The sequence below is a fragment of the Accipiter gentilis genome, chromosome 13 (genome assembly GCF_929443795.1).
Source record: "Accipiter gentilis chromosome 13, bAccGen1.1, whole genome shotgun sequence".
Classification (NCBI taxonomy): domain Eukaryota; kingdom Metazoa; phylum Chordata; class Aves; order Accipitriformes; family Accipitridae; genus Astur; species Astur gentilis.
The window spans coordinates 17,238,115-17,260,736 of NC_064892.1; the positions used below are offsets into that span (position 1 = coordinate 17,238,115).

A 22,622-nucleotide genomic window follows, 5' to 3' on the forward strand; every position below is an offset into this window, starting at 1 on the left:
AGCTGTGATAAACTTAGTTAACTCCTGGCATTATACCTAAGGATGTAAATTGTGCTTCCTTTACTAGTGTTTTGTGGAAATAGTGAACTGTGCCTTTTGATACCTCCATAGTAGTGTTTTCTCTGTAAATATTTCCTAACACTTGTTTGTATGTATCTTTGTTGGAAGAAATGTATTGAAAATATTTTTGGGGAAAAAATTTCCCTTTATATTTCCTTTCATTTTGATGTGAACAGAAGGATGTGTTTGATTTTTATCTTGTGTTCAGGTCTTTAATCCTTGTTTTGTATTACTAAAGGTATCACTGTCAATATATAATAATTTAATTATAAAATATACTGAACAGGTGACCGAATGAATTTCACAGGAGCTGCTAGACCAATTTCTCCAGCAGGAAAATCAGACATGTCATCAAAACACAGAGCTGACAGCAGGTCACCCAAGCTTGATGTGCGAATGAATAGAGCTGCTGCTGATCAGAAGAAACCTAGGAATACAGAAGGCTTATCTGCCAGTGAGTCTCTTATGCTGAAATCAGATGCTGCAAAATTGCGGTCAGACTCTCACAGCAGGTCTTTGTCTCCAAATCATAACACTTTGCAAACACTAAAAACTGATGGAAGAACAACTACTGTTCTGAGAGCTGAATCTCCAGGGCCAGGAACCCGGTCATCTTCTCCAAAGACAAAGACACTTACAGCCGTTAGATCTGGTGCTAGTTCTCCACGATCCTCGTCACCCCATGACAAAACTCTACCTCAGAAAGCTTCATCCCCTGTAAAAACAAAGCTTGATCCTCCTCGAGAACGCTCCAAATCAGATTCTTACACATTAGATCCAGACACGCTTCGCAAAAAGAAAGTACCGCTAACAGAACCCTTAAGGGGGCGGTCCACGTCACCCAAACCAAAAATTATTGCAAAAGATGGAAAACCTGTTACAGAAACTGAAAATAGAGCTCCTTCCCCTCATGTTGTACAGGAAAATCTTCACAGTGAAGTAGTAGAAGTATGTACTTCAAGTACTTTAAAGACTAACAGCATTACAGATAGCACCTGTGAAGACAACACAGAATTCAGAAGTCTGGATGATGGTTCTAATAAAGTTCATTTCAGCATAGGAAAAGCACCACTGAAAGATGAGCAAGACATGAGAGCGTCTCCAAAAGTGAGCCGTAAATGTGCTGGTAGGCACACAAGACCCAAAAAGGAAAAATCCAGCTTTCTTTTCAAAGGAGATGGCTCCAAGCCTGTAGAGCCTGCCAAGCAAGCGATGTCACCTTCCGTTGCAGAATGTGCTAGAGCTGTATTTGCTGCGTTTCTTTGGCATGAAGGAATAGTTCATGATGCTATGGCTTGTTCATCTTTTTTGAAGTTTAATCCAGAACTGTCCAAAGAGCATGCGCCAATACGAAGCAGTCTTACTCAACAACCTGCAGAGGAAAAAGAAACCAAGTTGAAAAATAGACATTCATTGGAAATATCATCTGCTCTTAACATGTTCAACATCTCACCTCATGGACCAGATATATCTAAAATGGGTAGCATCAATAAAAACAAAGTCCTCTCTATGTTAAAAGAACCACCTCTGCATGAAAAGTGTGAGGATGGAAAAACTGAAACTACCTCCTTTGAAACATCCAGTCATCACACAATGAAATCCAAGTCTCCTCTTCCATTAACACTGCAGCACTTGGTGGCTTTCTGGGAAGATATTTCTTTAGCAACTATTAAAGCAGCTTCCCAAAACATGATTTTTCCAAGTCCTGGTTCTTGTGCAGTGTTAAAGAAGAAGGAAAGTGACAAAGATAACAAGAAAACCAAAAAAGAGAAAAAGAAAAAAGAAAAGGTTGAGACTAGGCCAAGGGGAAATCTTTTTGGTGAGATGGCCCAGCTTGCAGTGGGAGGACCTGAAAAAGACACCATCTGTGAGTTGTGTGGAGAATCCCATCCATATCCAGTGACTTACCACATGAGACAAGCTCATCCAGGTAAGATTACGTATTTTTTAGTTACTGTGTCCATCTGTAAAGTATATTGCACACACACATTTTGGTATTAGTTACTCTTATGAAAATGCGTCAGGCTGCCTAGTCTAACATTTTAACAGAGTTCACTATGTAAGCTAAATTAAAACTCACACACACTTACTTACAAATTATGTACATGTTTGTGTACATAATTTTAAGTAGTTATGGATTTAAGCTTTCAAAGATGCTGAAGAAAGTTGTTTGAAACAAGGCCAAAGTAATGAACTAACTTTACAGTAGCTCTCCAAGAAGCATGCCATTTGTTACACTTCAGGACTTGAAACTGTGATGAGAAAATTGGAAATAAAATAAAAAATATGAGATTGGTTAATTAGAGTTTCTATGTTGCCAAATGTTTTCTATTACTATTCTAGTATGAATAGTAGAAAACTTTTCTTTATCTGCTGTGTCGGCACTGGGTATCAGTCACTTAATTTTTTTGTTTTAAAATGTGTCTTAAAAAAAAGAAATCCAGTTCAAGTCTGTAGACAGTTTGTATTGTAAAATACAACCAGAGTCTGCTAATTTTGTCTCTTTATGTGGGTCCCTGAATTTTTTCAGGAGTTTGTTTAATTTTAGGAAAATGAGATAAATCAGTGCTAGCTTGGTATTATCTTAGCTAGTCAACTGAGTTCAAAAGGTACATAAGTTGTGTTTTCTTTAGAAAAGGGATCACTAATAGAAGGGATTAGCTACAATATAGCTAGTAATAGGTAGCCTTGTTAAAGACAAAATGCTTTCTGTGTTTTCTAGCTTGTAAACATAACTAATTATTTTGCCAGTTAGTGAAGTTCAGGCTGATGTACGTGCTCATTTTAGCACTGTATGCATAGTTAAATCAAAAATAGGGAGCCTTATTATTCAGCAATTATCAATGCCCTGAATCTTTCTGAGAAACAGTAATCAGCAAAGGAATGCACTTTATTACCTTTTAAGCTTTGTTAGACAGAGGAGTAGGTTTTTTATGTTTGTTAAATGATAGATAATGTTGGCTAACACATAATACTGCCCTTACCATCACTTCGCTGTCTGAATAGGGAGCTGTTGATTTTTTTGAACAAGTTCATAATAAAAACTTGAAAACTGCAGTGCGTTTTGTTTCTTTGGATACTGGTGGGACACATGAATATGCACCTTGTTTTTAATCAGTTCAGAGATACGGAACAGGAGAAAAATAGGCCAGTAAAAGAAGCATCTTCCTTCCCCCTCTCCATTCCTCTTTTACAGTAATGAAAAATATAATAATCCTTCTTGTGAAGTAACATTTTTTTTCATCTTTTTCCGGGGTGTAGGTTGTGGCCGTTATGCAGGTGGCCAAGGTTATAACAGCATCGGGCACTTTTGTGGAGGATGGGCTGGTAATTGTGGCGATGGTGGTATTGGAGGAAGCACTTGGTATTTGGTTTGTGATCGATGCAGAGAAAAATATCTCCGTGAAAAGCAAGCAGCAGCAAGAGAGAAGGTATTTTCATCTGTTTCTTACATGTTTAGCATTCTTTCTGCTTAATAGTACTGTGTTCACAACTTGAAAATAATTTAAGGCCAGTTTAAAAAATCTGGAATTTCAGAATTTTGGAAGGTTTTGGAATATCCATTTATGTCATTGATAGGTTTAAAATAATAAGATAGAAACTTTACTGATTACTTCCGACCAGATTTCTTCCCTTCAGATGGTAGTGTTTTCAAATTTGTAAAGTAATTTTATTTTCTATCCCAATACAACTGCAGCATTGAATGTAGTACCTTATGTCATGACTCAGACTGGACAGACCAGGGAGTTGTGTTTAATTTGAAATTCCCTTGGGCTAAATTAAGGTGAAACAACACCAAATGATCAGTTAAAGATTTTATTCATGACAGAAGCAAACTGAACTGGGGAGGCATTGGTAGTAGGTGGCAGGGTTTCTCACAACAGGAGTTGGCATAAGACTACTTCTGGAAACTGTGTAACCCAGGGTAGCCATGTACATGGATTTAGGGAATAAGGAGATCCCTCCCATTGAGTCAGGAGGTTCAGAGCAGACCCCCTTGCTTTCCAGACTCCTCCTCAGAGAAGGGTGTAGGGGCAGCTGGATCCACTCTTAGTCTCAGACTTGGTCAACAGTTTATATCTTGAAATGGATGAGGTGTAGGGATTGTGGAAAAGGAAAAGCAAAGAGAGAAGAAGACAGAGAGAGAGAAAGGAAGAGAGAAAGATTTCACCGGTCCTGGGTCCAGGTTGGTTCAGTCAGCCAGGGGGTCCAGTCCCGGTGGGCTTGTGCACCCGGGGCTTCAGTGTGTGTCCTTTTATCATCCTTGCCCCTCCTTCAGGTGGGCACCCAAACTCGTCAGGTTAATGAGCAGTTTGTGAGCCTTTGGGCTTGGGAGTCGTTTGTGGAGTAACTTCTCCTTCCCTGCAGACAGGACCATTGTTTGATCTTGGCATCAGAACAGGGAGCTGGGCACCCTCCAGCACGCCCTCCCCCTCCTGTTGCTGATGTCTGAGCTGATGGGCTTTTCACCTGGGTTCCTTGCTGTGCAGGGTTTGTCTTTAAGCAGAACTTGCCCCACCACAATGTTTGAGACATAAACTCTTTCAGTCTCTCACACCTTATTTTTTAAAAGTATGTGTCACTTTATTTAACTTTGAATTTGGTTTTATTTGATAGGAGTATTATTTTAACTTCATATGTTTATAGTTTCTTTAATATTCTTAATCATCCAGATCATTGGATACAGGTGCCAAACACTAGGCAAACTAGAGCAATTTTTAATGGGAATAGGACAAAAGTTGTTGTTCTTATATTGGTCTTCCATGACCAATTTCAAATTCTTGTTTAAAGTACACAGATATATTGAGGTTTTAAGATAAGCAGAACAGTGCTAATTTAACTTGATTTTTGAAACTAAATTTGTTGAAACTTTTTGCATACAAAATTCATCCTGAGGCAAACATCAAAACTTTTAGCTGTTTATTAAAAGTTTGCAAAGTTATGAAAATAATAGAAGTCCCATTTTGTAGTAGAAAATATTTTATAACAGGGAGAATCCAGCAACTTTAGTATGTGACGTTGCCAGCTTTTCCTGTGATGAAGCATAATTTAAATACACCTTTTAAAAATTCCTCTAGATTAAACAATCTAGGAGAAAACCAATGCAAGTTAAGACTCCTCGTGCCTTGCCAACTATGGAGGCTCATCAAGTGATTAAAGCCAATGCACTGTATTTACTGTCGCTGAGTAGTGCTGCTGAGCCCAGTATCCTCTGCTATCACCCTGCAAAAGCATTCCAATCTCAACTTCCCAGTGTCAAAGAAGGAATTTCTGAAGACTTTCCCATTAAAATGCCATGTCTCTATCTACAGACTTTAGCAAGGTAATTAAAGGAAGCTTATGAATATTGATTTTAATACTCATTTATTTATAGTGTTGGATAAAAATGTGTGTGTATAAAGTAAACTAAAACTTACGTGGAAAAACACATATTTTCCTAATTCTTTATGATCTTTGTTCTTCTTTCTCTTCTGTTTCCATGATCTTGTTCAATTTCTTAGATTGTATTTGCTCCAAGGGTCAAATATACCCTGAATAGCTTTCGGATGCTAAATATTTTTTAACAACAGTTCAGTTTCTGTCCAAAGAATTTAGAATTTTCTGAAGAGTTTAACTTGGTGTGTTGGTAGCAGACATATGTGCTACTTTTCTCTCTTTACAGTTAAAAACAGTAAGAAGGAAACTAGAAGACTTGTGCTTACTTGGTATTTCTAAGTAGATTTCACTGTAGTGTCTTGTGTTTATGATGGATAGACATTTGGACCTAAAATACATGATGGAAATACCTAATGAAAATACTAAAAGATAGAAGAGGGTGATCCCCACTCCTCCTTGTTTGAAAATGCTGTTGTATTTTCCACTAACACTTGTAAGTCACAACCAGCTTAAATGCGTTAGGTGAAGAGTAAATGAATAGAGTTGGCTGGCTAAATGTATTAGCAAAGGACTTTTGTTTATGCCTGTGTTTCAGGAACTTGTATTCCTCAATACTAATTTAAAAATCTAATTTGATGTAGGCATCATCACGAAAATTTTGTTGGGTACCAGGATGACAACCTCTTCCAGGATGAGATGAGGTACCTGCGCTCAACTTCAGTACCTGCGCCATACATCTCGGTTACTCCTGATGCAAGCCCTAATGTCTTTGAAGAGCCAGAGAGTAACATGAAATCTATGCCCCCAAGGTACTTCCTTGTAATTCTAGCTACTACATAAAAATGCTAAAGCATTAGCATAACACCAATTAAAAACCAACAAAAAAAACACCCAACAAAAAAAACCCCAAAACATTGCTGTAGTTAAGTAGCTAAAGTATCACATCAGCACAGCTCAATCTCTGAAATGGCAGCAAAAAAGCCAAAATCCTATGAAGCTGTAGTTAGAAAAATATCTTCAGTGAATCATAGCATAGCAGGTATATTTTCAACCAGTAGCCATGCAAGTTTGCAAATTGGGTTTGAAACTTTTAAATGTAATGCAAACCAATTGCTTCTCTCTAGAAAGGTCTTGGGCTTACAACCTAAATACTAAAAAAAGTTTGTTCAGAAATTGATAAGGACTCTTAGCATACCTCAGGGAAATTTATCCATATAAATCCTTACTCCAGGACTGCTCATTTCCCTGTAGAGACAAATACAGTTTTTCCAGAATCTCCAGAAGTATGGAACTGAAGAAGTGATCTAAAGAGCAGTGGTCCAAGGACCATGGCTGTTGCAAATGCCTTGAAAATATAGCAATCTTTTTCCCCCTGTATTTCTATTCTTTAACACAACTGACTGTGGTGCGGATTAATGGCCTTTTTGAAGGGAAGTGGCTGTTAAAACTCCTTTCAAGATTTCATTCTGAAGGGAAGTTTGAACAGGAAGGAATTTCATTAGCTTACATTTTTCAAAGCAAATGTTGCTGCTTCTTATCTCATGAAGTTTACTGTGATCTAATTCAAGCAATTACAGAATTTTTTTGTTTTGCCAGGGAAAAAAAAGGCTCTTACTGTTACTTAATAATAGTCCAGAATCAACTTAGATGCTTGTGGTTTTCAGGTGTGAAACGGTGATTCCTCATATTATCATGAGGATGTAATAAAGAGAAAATTTGCTTTTAATCTGTTTTTATTTCAATCTGTTACATTTTATACTGACTGCAAAAACAGTTTATTGGAATACTACAATCTACAATGTAGTCTTTTCAGAAATAGAACTTTTCTAACAAAACTCCTTAAGAGTGCATCGTATTGGTATATTCCTTTATTAAAACTGTGGACACCATGATCTCCTGAGGTCTATAGGGACAGCATAAGCTGGGAGTTCTTCTGCAGACTGTAAGAAGTCCACTGAAGGTAAGGAGTAAAACATGTCAGAGGCATAGCCGTAGCGATTGAAAATCGGCTTTAAGGCTAATGATGTCAGAAACTTTTACTTCACATAAAGTTCTAAATTTCAGTTGGCTTGCATATTAAAAATTCACTCCATAGATGTTTTCACATGCATTCTTAGGGCAAATTTGGTCTGAAACTTCAATTCAGGCATGATCTGAATGTTTGTATTCTCTCTAAAAAACCCCTAAATTCTTGGAACTTACCATGTACTTCATTATATTTCTTTATAAAGCACTTGCATGCTTTTTCACCATGTGTAGTTCTAATACGTGTTCCTTCTTTTCCAGCATTTAAACGGTTATTAGGTACATAAGACAAACTTTCATGCAGTAGTAGCATTGTCATTATGAAATGCATGTGTCTTTATTTAATATTTATGTATAATTCAAGTATACTCTCTATGTTCATTAATGGGTCTATAACTTCACTGATTTCTTTGTAGTTTGGAAACCAGTCCAATAACAGACACAGATCTTGCGAAGCGTACAGTCTTTCAAAGATCATATTCAGTTGTTGCATCAGAATATGACAAACAGCACTCAATTTTGCCAGCACGCGTAAAGGCAATCCCTAGGAGAAGAGTCAACAGTGGAGATGCGGGTAAGAGCACAGACATCAGAAGCAGTGAAAAAAATATTCAAGGATATGGCATTGGATTTGCAGTTTTCTTGGAAACTGTAGACAAATGTAACTTTTTATAAATACATGTAATGCCTTTCATTTCTGTTTATTAATAAACTTTAGCTGTTTGTTAATCCATACAGGATTAGCCTAAGAACAGCTCAGGAATTACTGCAGTTCTGAAATTTGTGCTGCATCTTTTTGTGCTTGATTTAAAAATTAAAGTGGTATTTTCTCTCTCAGTTGAAGCATCCTTTTTCCACATTGTTTTTTTAAATGCATTTTTCTATGAGAAAATATGAACAAAAATATCAATTCTAAAATTACTCGATTGCTTTTTATTTTTACTGTGGCTATAAAATTAAAATGCACGAAGAATCTAATGAATGCATATTTTTATGCTTTTGAATAGAAGTGGGGTCCTCTCTCCTGAGACATCCATCTCCTGAACTTTCTCGGTTAATCTCCGCCCACAGCTCTCTTTCCAAAGGAGAGAGAAATTTCCAGTGGCCAGTATTGGCATTTGTAATCCAGCACCATGATCTGGAAGGACTTGAAATTGCAATGAAACAAGCCTTACGGAAATCTGCTTGCCGAGTCTTTGCCATGGAGGTATTAATGTACTAGTAGACCTTGTATGATTAAAATAAGGCATTTGTAAATTCCGTCTTCAGAAATTTTTTTAAGAATTTTTATATAGAATAAAAAACAAAAAAGAAATTATTTTGTGATGTGCAGTAAACCTATTCTAAAAGTTCATTTATGTGTATTATTAACTCTAAAAGTTATGAATACAGAAGTATTGCCTGTAAAACTTCCTAATAGTATATCTGTTGTGTAGAAAATCTCTGATAAAAGAATATTATTAAGGCTGCAAAAAATCAATTGCACAAATACTGTTTTCTCCCCATTTGCTCACCATCTTCCTGGTCTTGCTTGCCATTCCTTTTTCAAATCTTGGACTGAGTATTTTTTTTTTTTTTTTAGAATTGTTTTGATATTTAGATACTTCACAACTTCTTCTGAGATGGGTGAATGCTACCCCTGTTATGTAGATAGTGAATGAGCAGCCGAAAGATCCATTGAGGATCAATTGCTTCAATAAAAGCTGCAAAAGGCATCCTCATTGAGGCCTTTTTTTTTTTTTTTTTTTTTTTTTTTTTTTATTTTATTTCAGCTAAGCTTGAGTAAAGGTTTTTCTGATTCTGTATACAGCATGGATATTTTCCAAGTATTTGTAATGTGTGAAAATATAGGTGGATTTTCTCAGATAAAGTAAAAAACACACCTCTACTGTTAAGCACCACCCATCAAATTTCCAAACATCAACATGCAGAAGTATTTCAGCTTTCAGAAGAATATGAGAATGTTACAATTTTAAAAAAACTTTTTTACCTCACTGTGTTGATTTTTTTTTGGAAGTGGCTGAATTGTTTTGATTAATTCAGCTAATGGCAGAGACCAAACAAGGAAACCAAATCTCAGCCTACAGAGTTCTAAATTAAAAAGGATCTTTACTTTGTTCACCAATTTGAATAGTAAGGAGTGCTGCCACCTCATGTTGTAATAATCTCTGAAAGTATGTAAGAACTTTGCTTTTTCATCCTTAAAGCTTTTTTCAAAGAATTTATTTTTGTGTATGGTGTTTATGAATTACTTTGCTATGTCTTTGGTAATATAGTTGTCATTTTAATAAACTGGTTTGCTACAGAGCAATGTGTCTTCAAGACCTCTGCATTATTATTTGCTTGTCCAAAAGCATCAGTGCACCTCCTTACATAGATGGTTTAAGAAATGGTGTTATTCCAGGTTTGCTTAACCTTGTGCGTATTTTGTTTTAGGCTTTCAACTGGCTTCTTTGTAACGTCATTCAAACAACTTCTCTTCATGATATTTTATGGCATTTTGTGGCTTCCCTGACTCCTGCACCTGTAGAGCCTGAAGAAGAGGAGGATGAAGAAAATAAATCAAATAAAGAAAATGCAGAACAAGTAAGTGAGGTTCAGCGTTCCTTTCATAAATACAGTATCTCTGTTGATTTTGTAGTCTGTTTAGAAATATTTTTATTATGTGTCTAAAAGCAAAACAAAACACCACCCCCAAACAAATCTTAAACCTCCCTCTATGAAACAGAACCTTAATTATGGAATGAAAAATTCTTAGTCTTAAGTTGTAGTTGAACTCTTGATAGTCATAGATAAAATAATTTTTCATCTAAAATCACCAAATTTTATGTGCTGATGAATTACAGTCTTTTAATGCACTATTTTTGCAAGTATTCATGGAAAGAAGAAAAAAAAAAAGGCACAAGGACATTTCTAATCCAGTAACAAAAATAATTGCTGTTTGTTTTTTATTCTTCCTTTGCCCCCCCAAAAAGAAGAGAGAAAATATTTTTCAGAGAAGCTTTGTTGTTTGGTCTGCTGTGTCTTTCAGTGCTTTAAGAAAAGTCTATCGTTAATTCTGAAAATCTGTAGTTAATTTAAGTAATTATATATACACTAGATATAGTTAATTTAGTGATTTAAGAAAAATCTGCAGTTCTGAAAATGTAGCATGTGAAATTGTATACTCTAACATATCATTCTTCCAAAAGGTATCTGTTGTGGTTTAACCCCAACCAGCAACTAAGCACCATGCAGCCACTCACTCGCTCCCTCACCACCCACTGGTGGAACATGCAGATTTATAATTCTACTTACTTATTTTCAAGTGTGCCAAATTCTTGTATGTATACATTAAAGCTGATTTGCAGTAGCTGTGTATTATATTCTGAATATTGTTTCTGTGCTTGGCTCCAACAATTTTCTATCTTGTAATAATTTCAACTGCTACATCAAAATCACTGCTAGAGTGAGTGAAATGTGTTCCCACTGGTCCTTACGCTGGTCAGCCTCCAAAGTAAGAACCTTTACTATATAAAAGAATAAATGAATATTGTCTTAGCTGTAGTTTGGATAATTACTGACTGAAAGATAAAGGACATTAGAAAGGAATTTTAAAATATGCCACTTCTGCTCTGGTGGGAATGCTGCTTCTCTTTTGATATAATGAAGGTGGGACTTAAAATTCCCTTTGGTCACTTGGCTAGGATGAATAATTTTATGGCATACAAGAAACTGGCAACAGTTTTCAGCTAATTGTTAAATATCATTCAGGTGACATATTCAAATCGCAACATCTTCCTTCAGTAGTCTGATCATATGTAAAAATATGTACACAATGTAATAAATCCAAGGTAGTTTGGTGCTTTCCCACAACTGAGATTCATTTCCTTATGTGAAATATTTTTACATATTCTTTTAATATACTGAGAGAGGATGAGAAATCCCAGTGATGAATTCTGTAAAAATGGGGGATGGGGGTCTAGAACAATAAATGGTTTAATGTGGAAGATATAGGTTCAAAGGCAATGTCCTGGCTAAAGTGAAACAAAATGCAAAAATTACTAAGCTGCAGAGGAGATGGGGGAGCAGGATGCTCTCTGTGTAGATAGGATCCTTGGAGGTAGGGGAATACCTAGGCTTTGATTTTTTTCTGGATTGGTTATACTTAGTGTAGAGTTCAATCTCACGCTTCCTGCTTCATATGCCGAGTACACTTTACCATATTACACCCTCCAGGAAAACACAGAGAAATGTCTGGTTTGATGATTCTTGTCTAGGTAAGTATGTGCCTAAAATTAATTTCAAATAATACCATAGAATTTCTAGGCATTCAAGCAGTCGAGATCCATGGGAAATCTACTTACAAGAATATACATAGACAGTTTAATAGGTTTAAAATAGTAAGTCTGAATCTGGCTTTGGATGTCAGTATGTAGGGGGCATGCAGCTGGGTTCTGTGGTTCAAGCAGAATCAGATTTTCTTTTAAAAAAGAATCAAAGAAAACAGTTCGTATCCTTCATAGATGAGTCCTGTCTTCTGAAACAGGGTATCAGAACCTCCTTTTCTTTCTCTACTACTCTTCCCCATAATACACCTCGATGGCCCCTACCCTCTGGTCTTCTGCCACTGCCTTTGTACCCACTGCCTAGTGGAACTTGGCTCCCAATGCACAGCCATTCTGATACTGACACACCTTAACTAAATCATTATTTTCACAGCTCTAATGAAAAAGCAGTGGAAACCTTAGTTTAATTAGCAAGTTTGTTATGGCTGGGTTTTGCTGCTCAAAAAAAGTTGTTATTAACAGCTGGAATATCTTCTTTTTTTCTAGTTTGATTTTTGTTTTCAATTTATTGCAGTGTAATTTTTCCACATCTTTAAATCATGAGAAATATGTGGTAGTATACAGTATACTTTCTGAATTCCTTGTTTGGTGTTCATGTATAGCTTGTTATTGTAAAAATTTTCTGAGAAGAGCTGCTTTGAAGTTCACATTCATTATAGGATTGTTGCAGTTAGTCTTAAACCAAGTATCATAAATGTTTTTATTTCTATTTATTTAACCTTTTTTCTCTGAAAGTCTGTTAAGAACATACAAATTGCTTTACATCTTAGGAAAAAGACACAAGAGTATGTGAACATCCTCTGTCAGATATTGTGATTGCTGGTGAAGCAGCTCACCCATTACCCCACACTTTTCATCGCCTTCTTCAGACAATCTCTGATCTTATGATGTCTCTTCCGAGTGGTAGTGCATTACAGCAAATGGCCTTAAGGTGAGCATAAATTAAGAAAATTCTTAAAAGGCTGTAAACATTGTAACATTATAGGTGAAAAGATTTTGCAGTGTAGATAGGAAGCTTGAAATAACTTTATATGCTTGTGTGAAAAGGAGCATGTCTATCCTTATGCATAGGAAAGTTCTATGTAAAAGATGTATACATGTTTATACATATAAATAATAGTCCAAAAGCCTTTATAGAGAAAAATGTATTTGCTCTTAAATTCTGTACTGTTTCCACTGTGAAAAAAAACCCACATATTATTGAATAATACAGTAGTATCTGTGTGTATGTGCATGGTAGCATAATACCTTTTGCTTAGAAATCTGTCGTCTGAATAGTATCCTTAAACGCTTTGAAATTTTTCCTGTGTATCTTGTCTCAAAGATAAGGATTTATTAATAATCATTCTAGTCACTGTTAAATTTCTAAGAAAAGTTTACTCCTGCCTTCCTTAAAATGATGCATAGAAACACTTAAGATGCTGCAAAAATTTGAAGTTAAAAGTTTATAGAAAGTATTTTAAGAACCAAAAATGTAATTAATAGTTTCACTGGTCAGTTATGTCTTTTCAACAATATTCAAAATTTCAAAGTGCCCTAAATGTGTTTTCAGGTGCTGGAGTCTCAAATTCAAACAATCTGATCACCAATTCCTGCACCAGAGCAATGTTTTTCATCATATCAACAATATTCTGTCTAAATCTGATGATGGAGATAGTGAAGAGAGTTTTAGTATCAGTGTTCAGTCTGGTTTTGAAGTGATGAATCAGGCAAGTATTACACCTCTCAGAAGCAGAGATCAATTGTGAACACCCTGTACTTCCTCTGATCATTCTGTTTGAATTAAAACATTCTTTATTGCAATGTCATGTTTCCTTGAATGTATCTCAGTTTGGGATCTTGTTGCTGATATTCAGGTTCTTATATGTAGCTTTAGAGGTTCAAATATTGACCCTTAACCTGTATATCACTCAAACCTAAATTTTGAAGCAGTGCTTGTAAGTGCTTGTTTGCAAGTAAAGTGTTTGGGGATCTCTCATAGTTCATTTAGTTAATTAATTTGGTTTATTGAGTTAGTTCATTTTTTAAATGCTGTGTACTTCCAGTTGGTACTTGCTTATATCTTTTGGTTTTCCTTTTGTTATTCTCAGGAGCACAAATTAGTACTCCTGATAAATATCTTTAAAGTGTTTTTATCCATTTATTAATACATTTAGCCATTTACTAATATATTTAGCTGTTAGCTATTCATATTTCTTTTGGTTTAAAGGTCTGAATAATTTGAACCAATAAATGACAAATTTTTTCTTTAATTCAGAGAACATGTTCCTCAGAACAGAAATGTCTGTATGGTTTTAAAAATTGTAAATAATGCCTGTATTTGGGCTTACTTTCAGATATTTTAAGTATTTACATTTGTTTTCACAGGAACTGTGTATAGTGGTTTGTCTAAAAGACCTAACCAGCATTGTTGACATTAAAACATCAAGCCGACCTGCCATGATTGGTAGTTTAACAGATGGGTCTACAGAAACGTTCTGGGAGTCAGGAGATGAAGATAAAAACAAAACTAAAAACATCACAATTAACTGTGTAAAAGGAATCAATGCACGTTATGTGTGTGTTCATGTAGACAATTCCAGAGATCTTGGGGTAAGAGGAAAACTAAATGTGTCTCATTGAAGGTGCATAGTCAAAGTTGTTTATATTTATCAATCAAGAATGACTATTTTCTTTGTCCAGTTCAGTTTGTAATTCTGATTCAGAAGCTCACATTTCAAAGTAAAGTTTCTAATTCCTGTGGTTTTGAAAGCAGTACTTGATATGATCAGACCAATCTAACTAAATTTGCAGTTTGCATGAACTTAAGACGGGGTAACTTAATTCTCAGTGCCATGTTCAATTTCCAATGCATTTTCAAGCATTTAATTATTTCATAAGTTACTTTTCCTGCTCATGATTTCTGTAAAAGCATTCAAATAAGGAGTTTTCATAAAATCTGAACTATTTTCTGGAGTTAGTGCATTTGTATTTATTGATCTGTACAGTAATGTTATAAATATATTTTTATTTCAACTACAGCTTTTAATACAAGGAGCAAATTATGTATTTTTTTTTCAGAGCTGTGCTTTGGAATTCTTTGTCCTTGGTTTTGATCACTTTTTAAATTTTTTTTGGTAATGAAACGACTTGTCTCTCTTTTATGTATATACTGTCCTAATATGGAAGAAATAGACAGAATCATCCTTGGTTGAAGTGTTTTGTTCTTATTTTGCTTGTCTGTTGCAGAACAAAGTGACTTCAATGACCTTTCTAACTGGCAAGGCAGTAGAAGATCTCTGCAGAATAAAGCAGGTAAACATTTTAACAGTCAACATTGAAAAATTGCCATCATTTTTTGGCTGCATATAGCAGAGATTTTTCTAAGCCAATAGCTTCCATTTCACATGGTAGGTAGATTATTTTACAAATATCAGGCATTATAATATTCTTGGAAAATACTGTATTATTAATGACAGAATTCAATCATATATACTGAATATTGATCAAGCTTTTACTCTTATACTGAAACAGAACAGGATAATATAAAATGTTCCTAGATTATTTTTTTTCCAATTACAACAGCTGAAAGGATAAGTGATCATGTAGAAAGTTTCCAGAAAAGACTGTTTAGAGTGCATTATATAAGATCCAACAAGCTGTTTGATTTGGTTTAGGGTACTTATATCTGAATATACCTGAAGTAATTGCATTAAGTAGTGTTACGCATTGTTAGATATTCTGATGCCTAGCTTCTTAGTGCTGCAGTGTCATTGTCTTTTATCTGCTTCATGGAATCATTTTTCATTAGAGAAATGCAGCTTAAGAGTTAGCAGAAGTAGAACACCATGAGAAAGGAGAAAATAAATCATTTACCTTCAACATGAGTTTTTTTCATTACATGGTCTAATACACATTTATAGCATACATTTTACCCTGCTATTTTAGTTCTCAACTTCAGGTAGCTGAAGACTTATGTCCAGAGACTCAAGTTCAGAATGGTATTCAGTCTTTATACTTCTGTTGCTAAGCCAAATGGTAGATGTATGTTTTTTACACAGAGAACAATGTTTTGTATTTTGACACTGGTGTGACCCATCAAAGATATTTAAGGTTTCAAGCAGGCAGTTAACCATTTGGGGCTCAAAACTTTATTACTTGGATTATTGACAGTCAGTGGTAAATTTATTCAGGAAGAAGCATTACCTTACTACAGAGAGATAGTTTGCTTTTCTCTACCTCTTATCCTCAGAGAGCATTTAAGGCAAAGATACAGCTCCGAAAGATGTTACAAATCAGAATAAACAAAACTTTGGTACAGTGGGCTCATACTAAACAGTGAAGTGTGTGTATATACGTAGATAGACACAAAGTTTGTGTGTGTATTTCTCTGTGAGTATGTATAATGTAGAGAGAAAATGGACACGCACACCCCTCTTGGAGAATTCTTTTTTTTGTGAGAAGACTAACTTGATATGCCTGGCTATCCAGCTAAATAAAAGAAGGCGATGGCAGAGCTCAGGCGCTGCACTCATTCGTACAGCTGGTGAGCTTGCTGCCTGGCCTTGTTTCTGTCTGCTCAAACACAGTGCCCAGGCATTTTTCCAGGCATGGTTCACTCCCAGAAGACAGACGGGACTTGGTTCAGCTTTGCTCCCTCTTTGCTGAACAGTCCTCTGACACTTCTCCAACAGTGTTTTTTTTTTATCTTCAGACACACCCATGTGCTATATGCTAACTGATGCATACCCTGTCTCGTGGTATTCTAAAAAAAAAGTCATTGTCTGCTGCAGCACAGTTCAGTGCAGACACTGAGAATTAGCGTAGAAATGGGAAAGAACCAATATTAGCTTGATTATAAATGAGCCTATGGATATGAGAGAGGGCTCATTAGCTCAGGTCCCAGTGTAACTGGGGCCCACTGGGGTTGCTCTGGCAAATGATGTGAGGCACTGCACCCTATCGGGTTTTGGCTTCCAGTAGTGACATCACAGTTTAAATCATATAACATCTTCGTTCTTTTTTTTAACCGTATTTATTTTTAAATAAACTTAATTTGATACAACTCGTCTGTCTTTTTTACAGGTATTAAGTCCTGCATTTCTTGATAAGGATATCAGACATTGACTTCCACAGAGTTACAATTTCTTTGGCAGGGATTTGTAAATGGGGATGAAATAACTACTGATAATTGTGTGTTAAATTTTCAGTTAAATTATGGTGGCTGTTTCTTTTTCTTTTTTTTTAATTGAAAGTAGTGAGCAAATACTAATTCAAAGTGGTTTTTTGAATATCTGAACTGTTGCTTAGAGGATAAAAGGGATAGATAGGGAACTATTTCTAATAAGCTTTAAAGACAAAATAAATGGCTCTATGTCATTTTTTAAAATTTGAGAATTTTTTTATCTGAATTCATGAAGTTGAATATTTTTATAATTAAACTTGATCGTCTTACTGCTTAGGATGAAAATTTCATAGCAAACACTGTATTGGTTTCAGTGATACATGATGGGTTTGGTTTAGAGGTAGGCGACTTTTTGTTTGATGTACTGTCAGTTCCCATCTTTATATTCCTGTTTAATAGGTAGACTTGGATTCAAGACATATCGGCTGGGTAACAAGTGAACTTCCTGGGGGTGATAATCACATCATCAAAATTGAATTGAAGGGTCCAGAGAACACACTAAGAGTTCGACAAGTGAAAATTCTTGGATGGAAAGATGGTGAAAGCATTAAAATAGCAGGCCAGATTTCTGCAAGTGTAGCTCAACAAAGAAACTGTGAATCTGAGACGCTGCGAGTATTCCGACTTATTACATCCCAGGTGGGGTTTAATGATGTGTTATATGGTGAAAGTTACTATAAATCGTAGACTTTCAATGCTTTATGCTTTATTGTAAAATGTCACGTCTGCACAAGTTTGTCTTTGAGATAAGCTAACTGTCACTGTCTTTCTTCCAGGTATTTGGAAAACTCATCTCTGGAGATGCTGAGCCAACCCCAGAGCAAGAAGAAAAAGCACTGTTGTCTTCCCCAGAAGGAGAAGAAAAAGTACACAATGTATTTATTTGTATTCTATCAATAATACTTTGCTGAAAAATTGATCCAGGATGATTTTCAGTATTTGTCCTATGTCTTACGCTACATAATTTTCAGATCGAAACAGAAGCAAAATGTCACAATTGCTTAATTTTTAAAAATTATCATTGATTTTTTTATTAGCAAATTGTAATTTGAGCATATGCATTTAATGGAAACATCATAGCAGTAGTGGCACAAATTATGCCTCCAATTACAGAAGTACTTAACACCTGCAGTAATGGTCAACCTGAAAGTCCTTCTTGCCTGTTATCTTGTGCCTTAAGAGGGGCTCTGTTGATGTTTAGAGAAAAAGTATTAAGAAACCACACTAGTATCCTTTTACCTAGTACACTCTCCTGTCTTCCAGCAAGGATTGTTCCTGAACAGGTCAATGTATCTGAACTATCATGTTTAATAGCCAGGATTGGACTGTCCTCAATGAAAGTAATTTTGTTTTTCAGATGATATATGGTTTTGCTCTACCCAGTATCTTGTGGCCATAAGTTCCATGACTGAATTACTCATTTTGTAAAAGCGTATTTTTCTCACACGTGCTGTGTGGTAACTTAATTGTGCATTCCCTGTTTCTTTTATTGTGCAATATATAAACTGAAAAGTATATTCCATGCACTGCTTTACAAAGGCTTAATCAATGATTGTATTAAGTTATGTGAAAAGGCTGAATCTCGGATAATTATGCTTAATTTGTTTTGCTTATTGATTATTTTCGTTTATTTCCTGCTCAAATTTCCTCTTATAAAAAGAAAGTAAATACATCTAAGAGGTATTTATTAACCATAGTTCAATTGATCTTCCTTATACAACTTATTTCTCTGTAACAAAAAGCTACAAACTTTTAGAACAAAGTTTGTTGATATTCCATGTTACTTGCTACAGTAATGAGGAAATGTTCTTGAAACTCTTCATCTAATATTCAATATACTTTTTATGAAGGCAACATCAGATGCAGACCTGAAGGAGCACATGGTAGGGATCATATTCAGCCGGAGCAAACTGACAAATTTGCAGAAGCAGGTTTGTTCATTCTGAAATGCTTTGAGGATTAAATGTTTGTGTGTTGTAATAAATATGCTCATTTTCAGTGAATGCAGTATCTTTTACTTGACGCTTTCAATTCTTCTATTGTTCTTTATAATCAAATTTTGGTTTACGTTTTAAATAATATGTGTGTGCATTTTATGTGAAAAATCTGCACTGACACTGAAAAAATCCATTTTAGTAGGATAAAAAACTATATCCTATTAGACTCAATTTAAAAAGAAAAGTTTTAGAATTGAGTTGTAAATGGTACTTATTCATGTTTGCTGATAATATTAGCACAATAGTAGACTCAAATTTCTAGGAGAGATTCAGTGACAGAGTTTAGATTCTTAGTTTTGCACATTTTTTCTCCCCTTTTCTGTCATCAAGAAGTATTTAGGTTTAATAAAATTTAATCCTAAAAAAGTAACCAGTGTATATTCTTAAATTACTTTTTCCTGCAATCAAGGAAAGTTTGGGTCTGTGGTTTTCTTACTTATCTTTGTTTTTCTTAACACAATGCAGTAGTCAGAGTATGTTTTTTCTTTTCCTTTTGCATACTTACTTTTTTAAATACACCAACTAAAGCATCTTTTATATTACCTCTATTACACCTATCACAAGACAAACATTGCCGTAAAGATTTTCACAGTAATACAAGAGCTATTAGATTCATTTCGAAGTTTGTCAGATTAGTAAGTCACGCAGAATCTACTTTTTGACACCCATCTTAGCAAACTTTAAAATCTCTTAAATATGCTTTTTAACATGCTATTGGTAAAATGAAAACATGGTTTCTAAAATTTTTTAAGCTTCTCGAATAGTAAACTAAATGAGACTAAGTCTTTAAGTCCTTTTCTTTTGTGGGTGTTGAGTAAATGTATTTCTTTGGGGCTTTTTGTGTGTGTGTTTTTTAATCTGAATTCTGTGTAAAAAGCAAATTAAAAGGCAGGAACTACAATTAAAAAAAGATGTATTTCAATGAAGTTTTCCAGAATGAAGCTGAGCAAATGCAGTATTAAATCTAAATCTTAATTCTAAAGAATTTTACCCGATCTTTACTATAAATTTAACCCTAAATTTTATTTTTCATTCGAATTTATGTTGACAAGTAATTTAAGCACAGGCCAAATTTCACAGGCTTGCCATTTTAGTCATAGCTCTGAAGGTACATAAACCACAATCTCTTTCACTTTCTAAAAGTTTTTAAGAGTTACTATGTATTTGGATCCTGTTCCGATAGGTATGTGCTCACATAGTCCAGGCCATACGAATGGAAGCAACGCGTGTGCGTGAAGAATGGGAGCATGCCATCTCTAGCAAAGAGAACGCCAACTCGCAGCCTAATGATGAAGATGCTTCTTCTGACGCTTATTGCTTTGAGCTGCTATCAATGGTTCTGGCACTGAGCGGTTCCAATGTAGGCCGGCAGTATCTGGCTCAGCAGCTGACTCTGCTTCAGGATCTCTTCTCATTACTACACACTGCTTCTCCCAGGGTGCAGAGACAGGTGAGTGCTAACTGTGCCTTATCTTGGTTTTCCAAGAAAAAAGTCTTTAGAATCCTATAATTGTGTGTGTGATAGTGTAATATGTATTTGAACTTCTTTTTTGGTGAAATGTAATTTTGTGTTTTCACTTCAAAAAACGCTTTTCCAATCATACTCGGATCATCCCTATATTCTACATAGGCAATAACTGTAAATAAAGCAACTCATTTTGTTATTGCAGTCATGAGGAGAGGGCAAATAGAAATTTATGAACGTTTAAAAACAAATTACAGAATCTCTTTTTGGAATTTAAGTATGAGGTTTAGGGGTTTTTTCCTGGTTTTTGAATGGGGTTAAAGTGATAAAGATTTATGTTTTTGATATATAAATACATATATACTCCAGCACCACCACAATTTGACTCTATAAAACTTTTTGTAGGAGGCACAATGTTGAACACAATGAAGGTTACAGTTATGAAATTAAAACAAACTCACTTTTGAGTAAGTTTGTAATGCTTTGACTCCAAGAAGTAGAACTGAGGTATAAGAACTCAAAATTGCTTAATTAACACTTATGTCATCATGAACCTAAATCAGCAAACTATTCTGAAATACCTTTGAGTAATATCACTCTTTACCTTTCTTGTCCTTACTCTTGAATAGAGCAGGATAAAGCGCTTTCTCAAGCCATATAGCAAAGGGATGTACGTTTTGTTTGGCAGGGGTTGTTGCTGAAATGAAGTAGGATGCAGAAGAGCAATTAGTCATTTTGTGTGCCCTAATGGGGGTCTTTTATGTAAACACACGGCCTTCATTTTTGGAGCGATGTTGCGAAGGATTCTTCAGTGAATCTGAACTTCATAGTATTCAATGAATCTTACTTCACAGTAGCCCAGTCATTCATGTTTTCAACAGATTCATTCATGTCCTGTCATGTATGTTCAGTTTGTCAGGTATTTCCTTTCTGTTGCAATGACTAAGAAATCTCTTTTTTTAAGATGAAAGTTCAGATTCTGAAGTTGGCACTGCCTTGTGACTGCTAGTACTTAAATTTAGACCAGTGTTATGTATTACATTCCAAAAAGGAGACTTCTTAAAGTTCATGTATTGCATTTATCTACTTTATTTATAAAGGACATCATCATCCAGAATTATTATATATAACTGCAAGAACAAGAGATGCTTCTTTTAAATATTAAAGCTGTTAATTTCCCATTTCTCAAATGTATGAAGTTTAAAAGCTAGTTCCTTTATTTGTTGCAGATAACTGCTTTTTATACAGAATTCTTATGGTTTTAGGTGTGGAAGGAAGCTAGTGAAGTGACTGCTTATTTTTAGTAAGATCTTGTGCCCCTTCATTGTGGGGAAAGGGTCTGAGAGTGCTACACGGTTACCCCTGTCTATATGCACTGCATATACTCCAAATATTGGTAAATATTTGCATGATTTGAGGAGACCATAATTAATTTTTTCCCTTTTAATATTGTATTTGACCTTGAGGCACAGTGGCAGCTAGAATTATGATATATCTAATGACTGTCTTGCTAAAACAGCGTAACAGATGAAGCAGAGGCTTCATTGGTTGAGATTAGACTTTGAACGAGTAGAGCACGGTTGAAATGTCTGTCAAATGGACAGGACCTAAAATTCCAGTATTGTTTGGGTATTTCATATTATGCATATATAATGCCCATATAGCCCATATAGGTAAAATGAAAGGTTTTTAATTAGCAGCATCTGTTACTCATCTGGCATGAGTCCTTAGCATCTTTGTTTACACTCAGGCTATGAGTGTAGTAGTATGGAACTAGACAATTCCTTTCTACTCTTGGTATCCTCAGGTAGAGCTCTAATATCTGTTTCTTTCTGAACTTGAATGTTGTCTGAGTATATGTGTATTTATTTGCACATGATATAAATATATAGACATATAAAACATTTGCTTTAGTACAGTTAATGCACTAGCTTGTTGTTGCTAGCTGGTATCCCTTCTCTAGGTGAATTTTCAGTTCCTGTTTTAGAAGTTATGTCTCATACTCTCTACTTTTCCAATTTTTCTGAACTTTTACAATGTCACATCTCAACTTGCCTGGGGGCAGATATTGCCCCACTTAGTAATTCTGATATATTGCAGATAAGCAAAATACTGTTTTTTCTCCTTAAAATGTAAAGTTTTTCAAGAAAACATTGAAGGCTTGAGAAATTAGATATGAAATGTTAACTCCTTAAGCTTTCATACAT

At 35.1% G+C, this 22,622-nt stretch overlaps 1 protein-coding gene across 14 annotated transcripts in view; it reads left to right on the forward strand.

Annotated features, from left to right (window-relative positions):
• The window catches only part of MYCBP2 (MYC binding protein 2), a 205,306-nt gene that overhangs the window by 164,341 nt on the left and 18,343 nt on the right, over positions 1-22,622 (forward strand). For 10 of the 14 annotated variants that reach the window (XM_049815912.1, XM_049815907.1, XM_049815913.1 and 7 more), the window contains 15 exons: positions 347-1,990; positions 3,322-3,491; positions 5,139-5,383; positions 6,078-6,245; positions 7,878-8,035; positions 8,469-8,668; positions 9,898-10,047; positions 12,560-12,720; positions 13,342-13,498; positions 14,157-14,381; positions 15,018-15,083; positions 17,353-17,592; positions 17,730-17,828; positions 18,804-18,884; positions 20,134-20,400. In XM_049815912.1, coding sequence (XP_049671869.1) covers positions 347-1,990; positions 3,322-3,491; positions 5,139-5,383; positions 6,078-6,245; positions 7,878-8,035; positions 8,469-8,668; positions 9,898-10,047; positions 12,560-12,720; positions 13,342-13,498; positions 14,157-14,381; positions 15,018-15,083; positions 17,353-17,592; positions 17,730-17,828; positions 18,804-18,884; positions 20,134-20,400 — 4,031 coding nt within the window. Of the gene's footprint in view, positions 1-346; positions 1,991-3,321; positions 3,492-5,138; positions 5,384-6,077; positions 6,246-7,877; positions 8,036-8,468; positions 8,669-9,897; positions 10,048-12,559; positions 12,721-13,341; positions 13,499-14,156; positions 14,382-15,017; positions 15,084-17,352; positions 17,593-17,729; positions 17,829-18,803; positions 18,885-20,133; positions 20,401-22,622 lie in introns of those variants that run through there. The other 4 variants (XM_049815905.1, XM_049815919.1, XM_049815906.1 and 1 more) reach the window with 3 other exon arrangements.